Source organism: Silurus meridionalis, chromosome 12 (genome assembly GCF_014805685.1).
Source record: "Silurus meridionalis isolate SWU-2019-XX chromosome 12, ASM1480568v1, whole genome shotgun sequence".
NCBI classification, from domain to species: domain Eukaryota; kingdom Metazoa; phylum Chordata; class Actinopteri; order Siluriformes; family Siluridae; genus Silurus; species Silurus meridionalis.
The window spans coordinates 14,602,410-14,612,569 of NC_060895.1; the positions used below are offsets into that span (position 1 = coordinate 14,602,410).

General features: G+C 34.9%; 1 protein-coding gene across 1 annotated transcript; it reads right to left on the reverse strand.

Moving 5' to 3' along the window:
* Positions 1-218: 218 nt before the first annotated feature.
* nars2 (asparaginyl-tRNA synthetase 2, mitochondrial) lies at positions 219-9,739 on the reverse strand. The gene is made up of 14 exons (XM_046862817.1): positions 9,355-9,739; positions 8,817-8,926; positions 8,576-8,696; positions 8,317-8,457; positions 8,152-8,232; positions 5,614-5,717; positions 4,593-4,725; positions 4,310-4,408; positions 4,195-4,232; positions 3,215-3,281; positions 2,988-3,125; positions 1,240-1,337; positions 511-537; positions 219-408 (listed from the first exon to the last, which is right to left on the reverse strand). The coding sequence occupies exons 1-14, from the start codon at positions 9,517-9,519 to the stop codon at positions 264-266; spliced, it is 1,467 nt and encodes a 488-aa protein (XP_046718773.1). The 5' UTR covers positions 9,520-9,739; the 3' UTR covers positions 219-263.
* Positions 9,740-10,160: the final 421 nt, after the last annotated feature.

The window sequence follows — 10,160 nt, forward strand, 5'->3', positions numbered from 1 at the left end:
ATTTTCTATTCTTCGTGAAAAAATTAATATTACAGGTATTTAAAAGGTATTTATTATATGAAAGAAAAAAAACTATAAAGGAATGGCCATTATAACAAATTATTACAATTATTTGTGTAACGTGGAATAATTTACTGTCTCTTCCAATCAGTTTTCTGCAAATTGAGGAATTATTGTCCACTACCCTTTTTAAGTCACTGTTAAAACATATAAAACAATACCACATCCGTTATTAGTTTATTGTAATTTTATACCAGATAATTTCATAGAACACAGGAGTGTGAAAACCTTGCAAAGGGAATAGTGTCCTTGATGTTGTCAATCCCTAAAACACACTGGAGATACCTCTCAAAGCCCATCCCAAAACCACCATGAGGCACCGAACCGAACTCTCTCAGCTGAAGATACCTGTAAAAGGAGGAGACAGAGTGAGTGGATTTAAAATGTGTTCAGCAGAGAACCACTGAGCTCTAAAAAATGATTCAAAAACAAACATTGACTCTACTTTACCATGCATATGTGTCTTGTAATCCAGTCCTAGAAAAAAAAGGAATAAAAATGATACAGCTAGCATTTATTAGCCAAGTCAAATTATTCATATTACATTTCTTACCTTTATCCTATAAAAGCTCACATAATAACACACAAGTTCTTTTTACTTTTAAAATATTTCATCTCTCACAAAAACAAATGTTACAAAACTATTGCTACCCGTAAATTGTATTTTAGATTAACATACGTCGATCTAAAAAAAAATAATAATGAAAAAACCCCCAAAAAAACAACAACCAAAAAAACAAAAAAAACAAAAACAAAAGCCTTATAAACTCTAAGGTTTATCTTGGAACTATTCCAGTTAATACCACTAACAGCATTTTCAGGGCCATAAAAAGTCTGAGACCAAACATCCAAACCAATACAAAAATAGTTGAATAAGCAGTAGTTTAAAATGTTCCAAGATCCAGACTGAGCGTCTCCAACCTCGTAAGGCGTAACTCTCTACACAATAGTTCAAATAGTTATAGTGGAGTTGGTAATTAAAAAAGAAAATGTGTTTTAAAGTACATTTGCACTACTAAGAAAAACAACAACAAAATATTCCCAATTGTGTTTTTGTAAGTTCAATTGCTCACTTTAATACGGGTGCCAATAATTTTTTTTACCTCAAGGTGAACATAATATGTACAGCAGATTCATGCTGTAAGTGGTGCATGGACAGCGTGAATTTGGGTCTCTTACTGTGCTAGCCGAGTCCTCAGAAGCTCTAGTCTTTCCTCTCTCAGAGAACCACCACAAAGCTCCCCTACACCAGGCACCAAGAGGTCTACTGCAGCTGCCTGGCAAAAAGAAAATCAACAATGCAGTAAATGATAATGATGTCAAACATGATAACGAAAAGGACCAAACACACACACACACACACACACACACACACACACACACACACACACACACACACACACACACACACACACAAACTGTTCTGTGTTCTGAGTAGAATCAGCACATAACCCCCATTTCCACTGTAATGTATTTTTAAAGAACAGGAGCCATTTACAAATTTGCTTATTATGTTTGTCATGCATTACAAAAGCAATATATTCTCAGCACCAGCATTATTGGCACATTTGGCAAATATGGTTTCTGGGAGAAAGATTACATAAAATGCTTAGGTTGAAATCAACAATAACATTTTAATCAAAGTTCATTTATTAGCTTTATATAGAATACAAATATTAACTCTTAAAAACATAATTAATATCTGTATTTAACAAAGCCATGTAACAATATTCACAACCTTAGAAATTCTTTGGTGCAAAATGTAACTGAAGCAAGTTCCTGTTCCTATTTACCCTGAATGTTTGAAGCAGTCACAGCATAGTGAGCAGGATGGGTCTCGAATCAAAAACTGCCCTAAGGATTATGATCTAAGATTTAATCAGGTGGTAGCAAGTGTTCAAATTGACAATTATACACCATCACTATTTCAATAAACTATTTAAATGGTGCCAGGAGGAAGCCAGTACTTTTATATAACCACAAACATAAGTGCTGGAAGTCGTTGATATTTGCCTGGAACCAGGTTCCAGGGTCAGATAAGACAAAAGGTTTGGATAAAAGGATTTACTGTTCAACAGAAAAGAGATTAACGCTCACTGTTATAAGTATGGTGAAGATGTGTAGTGGAGTTATTTTTTTCTCCAAAGGATAACTGGAAATCTTGTAAAGATATTACATCATCATTGATTCTCTGACATATAGAAAAAGATCTAGATGCCAAAAAGTTACAAGCGGGTTGTTGTAGTTGCACATTTCAGGACAATGATCTAAAAAACACATATTCAAATCCACACAAAATGGGTTCAGTAACAGAATGAAACTTCTGATACGTCTACCATGCCTCAGCAGCACAATGGGTTCTATTGTATTCTAATGGGATTAATGGAGTTCTATTGGAAAATACAACACAGGTTGTACAAAGTACTAAAAGGGGCAGCAATCATAAACACATTTTAACTTTGAAAAAATTATTTTATTCTCTCAAATAAATATATATTTTTTCTTACCATTAGTTTACTTCAGTTAACAGTTACATTTCTCTGGATTTTTATTCCAAAAGATTTTTTTTTTAAGTTTTTTAAAACTGTTCCCCCACGTAACAAGGGTGCCATTAATTCTGGAGCTCCACAACAGCCAATCCTGCCATTCATGAATGCAGAGAATGAGATTCACTTTACTTCATGCAGTGAAACTATGCCAGATACAAATATTGTAGAACTGAAGACAGCTGGACCTGAGACTTCTCTGGAAGCAATCAGTTTCTAGTCTTAAAACTATTTTCTTTGGATCTGTCAAATTTAACTAGCTGTCCTGATTTCTTTCTAAAAAACGTGGGTGTGTAGCATTCTTGACATTTTAATCAGAGTCTACTTATGCTCTACTTATGTTGGTCAAAGGGAATACACAGGCTCTGTGGTTATTCTTACCGTGTGCTGAGGCTGGTCTTGATTGTCTCTGGCGTAAAAAGGTTTGAGCTCATACGGATAATCCGTCACAAAGACTGGGACATTCCCACAGTGCTGCACTATGTACTTCTCATGCTCTGTTTGAAGATCACAACCCCACTAATGACGATGTGAGAGAAAGATAGAAATAAACACATCACATCAGGAAAATATAAGCAGTTGAGTTGAGTTGGTGTAAATTTACTTGCCTCTGGTTTGAAGGCAAACTGCCCTGAACTCCTCTTTAGAATGTCAATTGCCTCTGTATAGGAAATGCTATAAAACACAATGCAGAATCTTAAAGATGAAATAGATTTTTGTCAACTCATAGTTTTAACACATCATATATTGCATACACAAAAAATAACACAGATGTACGTCTGTCCAATTAATAATTAATAATTCCCAGGAGTCAAAAACAGCCTTTGTACATCTTTGTATCTCTTAAAACCATGCTTCATCTTCTACCTGCTATTGGCAATAAAAATACCAACATATGACTTGTATACGATGTAAAATATGATTAAGTGTGAGGTTTTTTCGTTAATGTTCACACCCATAAATGAACCACACCCATTGTGTGAACCCATTTATGGCAGCTGTTTGTTGTTAAAAGGCTAATGGGTGTCTCACCTAAATAAGTGTACCTTAGTGTACAGTTTGTTTTGCTTTTATATTAAAAAAATAATTATATTAATTACTCTAGTTAATTACTCGTGTAAGTCAATGCCCACACTTTCCATATCCTTGCACGCACTCAAAGCAGTGATGATTTGCCCCCCATCCATTTTTTCTACATAAATTCTGATAAGGGAGTACATGAGGAAAATGATGAAAACATTTTAGAACTCAATATTATGCCTAAACAATGCCTATACATCCAACCACTAGTCCAGGGGACCCTGAGTACAAAGGATATACAATGACAGACTCTGTATTGCTTGACTGAAATAAGTATCTACAACTGTTTACATGCCTTGGAGACAACCGCAGAATAGTCACATATTGAAGTCCTTTTTTCCTGCTTTATACAGGGGATTACTACAAATTATAAAATGTATTTACAGTTTGATGCTGACTGGAATTTAGTTGTAATAGAATTTGTAGGGGCTTCAATACAGAGCTTTCTGTCAACACTGTATCATAACAACAAATCAAGTTAATTACAAAAAGAAAACATTATACGTACACGTTAAAACTTCTTTTCATCATAAGGTCCACTTGTTCCTGAAATATCACATTTTTAGTTTAGATCATATTTCACAATAAGTACCAGTGTAGAACAAATCAGATTTAAATCTTACCTTACATCCTGGTGAGATATATTTGTGAAATAATTCCACATCCTCTGCACAATGAGAGAGCAGATTCTCTGTGGTCATCTTAAACAAGCCCTCCATAACCTGAGAAACAGAAGTAATATTAAACACATTCTGTGCTCAAAACATCTCAATCCAAATGCAAAAATGTCAAATAAACCTCAGCTAAATAAGCTGCTATCTAGCCTTTAGTAGATGCTAGACACATTTTACTGTGGTGTGCAATGGTGCAGTTTATTTAGTAGGTCAGTAAGACTCAGTAGCTGACCTTCATGAGGTCCTTCAGTGAATCAGTAAAAGCAATTTCTGCCTCCACCATGTAAAACTCAGCCAAATGTCTCCTGGTCTGGGAATTATCTGCTCGAAATGTTGGGCCAAATGTGTATACAGCAGGAAAAGCCCTACAGAATGCAACAGTAAATTATACAAAAACAGCAGAGAGGAAACATTTTAAAACACTCATGCCCTAATGTCACATCATTATTAAGTAAAATATATAATAAAATAATGACAAATATTTGTTAAGTAAAAAAATCTGAAAAGACTGGTTTAAAAATCAACAATTGAGGTGATAATTGAATCGAATCAACTTTATATATGCAATTAAGTAAAAATTGTTAATATTAATAAGCAATTAATGTTTATATAAACACTGATCAGACATAGCCAGAGCTTTGAGCCATGGACTTTTAGACTTTTAAAAGGTGTACTGTGGTATCTGGTGCCAAGACATTTTCAGCAGATCCTCTATTTTGTGAAGTAAAGCCTTCTTAAATCAAACTTATTTATCCGATTTGAAATAGATGCTCAATAGGATTAAGATCTGTGGAATTTGGAAGTTTAGTCAACAGCTTGAACTGTTTGTCATGTAACTTAAACCTTACACACCATCAAAACATTAACATTTTGTAAAATCCGACCAGACAGGCTAGCCTTTGCCCCCCCAAGAGCTTTGATCGATCAAACTGATTCCCTACTTTGGTGGATACTAAACACTGCATACCCAAACCACCCACAACGCCTGCCATTTTGAAGATGGTCTGTTAGCCAACTAATACAAGCAATTATGTCAGTCAGTTCCTTGAGTTGCTTGCCGATTATTCCTGCTTTAATCCTCCATATAATCAAAGACTTACTGTTCACCTGCTACTTAATATATCCCAATGTTTAAACTAATTCAATTCACCTGTCAGTGCTTTCAATGTTATGGCTGACATGCATATAAGATAAATTTTATTATAAAATCTTTGTTTAAACAAAAAGTTTGAGGTTTAGCAGTTTTTACTTACCCTGCCATTACTTCCAGATGCAGCTGTCCTGAGACAGTTAAGTATGCGGGCACAGAGAAAAAATGGGGATTTTCTTTATCCGAGTTCCATTCATTACCTGCAGGCTTTCAAATGAGAAATATTCAACAATGGGTACGGCAAAGCTAAAGTTATAGCTTGTATAAGGAACAGATATATCCAGCAGTAAATGGGCTGTATTTTGTCCTAATAGCAACCGTAGGCCTTTCAGGCAGCTCTTCACATTTTGAATCGTTTCTTGAAGGAAATTGGACCATTCATCAAAAAGGACAGGTTCATTGTTGTTTTGGACAGATGGTGCAAAAAAAAAAAAACCAACAACCCATCCAGTGCCTTAAATCATATAAGAACTGAGAGCTGATCAAGTATCAGATTTCTCTGCTATTTTCCATGACCTTCAAATGTTCTTTACAGACAGAGATCAGACTATCCTGTTTTCTATTGACCAAGTGTTCAGATTCTTTTCTTACTGCAGGAATTTAAATTCAAATCACCAAAACTTGTCCAAAACCAAAACTTGTCACTGACTCACCAAAACTCTAAAATCCTGTAGCTCACTGTTCTAATTAAATTCAGTCATTCTTTGTACCACAACCTAGTGGTCAGACTTAGGAATTGCAGTAAGCAATAATAAAGTCAAATTGGGGCATTGTTCTGTGTGTTCTGCCCCATGCAATGCCGGATTCACTTTAATTTGGATCCTGTGTGCTCACAAATAAAACAGCCTTAAATTAACAAAATCCTAAAACATTTTACATTTTTATCTATGGAAAAGGCAAGTCGACTACTTTATTTTAAATGAAAGTCATGAAAGTCCTAGCCGGTTTATTTATGCTTTGATATTTAATATATGCATTTGGCAGATGCAGACATCATAAGTGACATTTTTTATTTTATTTTTTATTATAGGTAATGGATTAAGGGCCTTGCTTAAGGACCCAACGACGGCTGCTTGGGATTTGAATACATAACCTTCTGATTAGAAGTTCAATGATATATATATATATATATATATATATATATAAAACAGCTAATCAATAATGAAATTAGTTGTCAACAAATGCCGTTATTTATTAGTTGGGCTGCTCAAGTTACGGGTTATTGTGACAACAAGATAACACAGGTGCTTGGGAAAAGGAAAAAGTAAACACACTGGTGTCACGAATGAAGGCGAAACATCAGCACAGTAAGCAAAAACTGTATAATTCTCTTCATGTGAAAATGGTTCATAGTTTAATGAAGTGCTATTGTGTAAACTGTTTGTAACTTTGGGACAGCCGCACTGGATCTATTCTGTCGTGACTCGCGAGCATCAGGTTGCACACAACATGGTGATGGATTCAATTAACAGTGTGAACAAACACTACATCTAAAAGCAGCAAATAACAGCAGCAGTAAATGATTACATTTTTTTAGTCACTGTTGTGGTTTTCAGCAAATGATTATGCATTTGTACACCAATGCATATTTTTATCTTTCTTTTTAAGCCTCTTAGCTTGCTGCGTTTCTCCGTTCCATTCTCTTTTTATAGCATTTGTCTACAACAACAATAACTTGTCCGTTATCAAACGTGTTTTACTGCGGCTTTACTACGTTCAAATGATTGTTTTTAATGTTTGTATATGTAATGTATGCATATATCATTTATTATTATACAAAATTAAATTAATGATATCTTCACAACTAAACAAAATGTCTATTTTTTTTAAAGCATGGTTGTCAACTTGCCATCTGCAATTATCCTGGGGAAAAAAATACATGTTGATTTACACAATTTACACCTTGCACCTACACAAGCTTTTTCTTTCTTTCTTTCTTTCTTTCTTTCTTTCTTTCTTTCTTTCTTTCTTTCTTTCTTTCTTTCTTTTTTTACAGAAACAAGAGTGCATTTGTTCAAAGGAGAAATCCTGCATGCACTCCTCAACAAGCAGCCACTATAAGCTTTAAATTAAATTAAATTTAAAATAGCCAATATCTGGCTTTTGCATTTTTTACTTTTATATATAAACACCCTGCATTAGGGTTCTATATAGTTATAATAAGCAAAACAGCTTTTACTTTTTATTTTTGTGTAATTTTTGTGATAATATCAAATATAATATATTTTAGATATTTCTATATTGTATTAATATTGTATATTAACACTACAAATATAGTCCTACAGTAGTAGCTACAGCACACTTTATTAAAATGAAAAAAACTGAAGCATTCAGTTATTTCAATTTCATCTATAACTTATCATCACTGTACAACACATTTATCAGCATTATTTAATCTCATTCACAATTGAATGTGAAGCTGGTGATATAGTTATACTGCTCATAGGATCATAAGTTCTAACATCCCCGCACTTTGAAATGTTTATTCTTGGTTGTTTTCTGCATTTGAAGGGCTACTTGCAGGTCTAATGACTTATGTTTTCATCTGGACAATGTGGAAACAAATATCAAATATCTAATAAATTAAATAAATGAACAGGAAACAACAAACAACTTTCATCAGATACATTAAGAGACTTACCTCCACCTGAAAGAGTTCTCCTGCGCCTTCGCAGTCATTTGACGTAATCACCGGTGTGTGAATTTCTACAAAGTTGTTATCCTGCAATGATTTGCACGCATCATACACTTTTAGTAAAAAGTTAAGCTAAAATGCGTTACAATAAAGTGACAAATAAAAGCTTACCCTGAAATATGAGTGAATGGCAGCAGTGGCTTGGCTGCGTATTCTAAGCAATGAGCTGAATGCATTTGTTCGGCATCTCAGGTGAGGAAACTGTCTGATGTACTCTAGAGAATGGTGACCCTTGATTTTTAAAGGAAAGTCCTACAAAAGAGAGAGAGAGAGATCTCATTTACTGCCCTAAGCCTCGTCCTGTCAGTTTAATAACCAACATTATATGCATCCTAAGCATTAAAAAAATTTAAGAAAAGGAAGAAATTACCACAGGGTTACATTCTCCAACCACTTCAATGCGACTGGCTTGTAATTCTACATGCTGTTTTTTGCTAGGACTCTTTTCCAAACTTCCAGTAACACTTACAGAACAGCCAAACGTGATGTCTCTTAATGTGCAAAGAAACATATAGACACTTTGAATGAAGGCTTCCATTAGAAAATAGGTAATTTAACAGATCAGACAACGGCACAAAACATTTGACAACATATTGAGGTAGAAATATTACCTGGTGTTGAGGTCTGAGTTGGCGACTACTTGCAGAGGTTGTAAAGAACTTCCATCACTTACATGTAGAAAGACATTGTGCTTCTGTGATCGGACAGAGCGAACCCAACCCTGAGGAATCACATTACCCAAGGTCGGTAAGTATTGACTAACTAATCAATAATCAGATTAGTGGTTCTCAAAGTGGGGTGTTTGGACAAGTAACAGGGGTGCTAAATAATTTGTTACGGTCTTAATTAGATATTTGACCTTCGATTTTAATCAAATCAAATTAGAAGAATAAACAATGGCAAATTTTAGAGGGGAAAAAAATTCAGGAATAAAAAGCTTGCTCCTCGTTCTGATTAATCTTTAACTAAAACAAGATATTACACATTGGTACAGGATAATATTTAAGAATAGTTGGATACTGATCATAAAATAAACTGCAGTGAGGGGTTCTTGAACACTACTGAACAGTTAAAGGAGTACATTGATGCGTAACATTTGGCAACCCCTGATCAACATGATCACAAAAATGAAGCACATTCAGATCATACCTGGATTCTGATGGTTGATCCTGTCTCTGGGCTGTTGAGAGCATCATGTACCCTAATTTTTTTTGCTGCTGCGTTGCAATAAAATCTTTTGGTCCAAACAGCACAAGAACAGACACGTGATCTGACCACTGATCTCCCCAATAACCTTACACTTACTGCCATCATATTACAGCACTGCAGCACAGCAGCACATGGGCGGAGTTTACGCTTCTATTTTAGACTTTAAACACGACTCTTATTACTAATGGCGTTTAATAAATATACAAGTAACAGCTTAGAACCTAAACAAAATCACCGTTTTCATAACAGTGCAATAAACTGAATTCAAATCTGTGCGTGCAAAACACTCTCCTCAATGTTCTGACGTTTCCTGATACATTTTAACTTCCTGTTAAGAATCAATCCAATTGGTTGGAAGCACCCATGTGATTCGTATGAGCCAATCACTTCGCGCTATAGGTGATGGGAAATGTAGTATACCTTTAGATATTGGCTCTTTACCGGGCAACGTGGGATTCAAATGAAAACATGACATTTTTACAAAGTGCTGGTTTCTTCGTTTTGTTGCATAACAGAAAATATTTTTTTAAGCTATACAACTACAAGGTGAGATAAAGTGACACTGTGCTGTGACATATACAATAGTGTACAAAAACAATTGTGCTGTGAAGGAAAAGTAAAAGACAGAAGTCCAGGTACTAGTTGCTGGGTGTCTCATGGTTTGGACACCGAATGGACTGCGGGAAGAAGCTCCTCCTAATTCTCTGTGTTTGCTTTTAAGGAGCAGAAGCGCTTCCCTGAACGCA

What these genes read in the sequence shown, in the direction of transcription:
- nars2 (XM_046862817.1), bottom strand. Translation starts at nt 9,519, where the DNA reads ATGATGGCAGTAAGTGTAAGGTTATTGGGGAGATCAGTGGTCAGATCA. An exon ending in GATCAACCATCAGAATCCAG is followed by an intron (nt 8,927 to 9,354) that starts GTATGATCTGAA and finishes GTGATTCCTCAG; the next exon opens with GGTTGGGTTCGCTCTGTCCG. An exon ending in TTACAAGACACATATGCATG is followed by an intron (nt 409 to 510) that starts GTAAAGTAGAGT and finishes CTCCTTTTACAG; the next exon opens with GTATCTTCAGCTGAGAGAGT.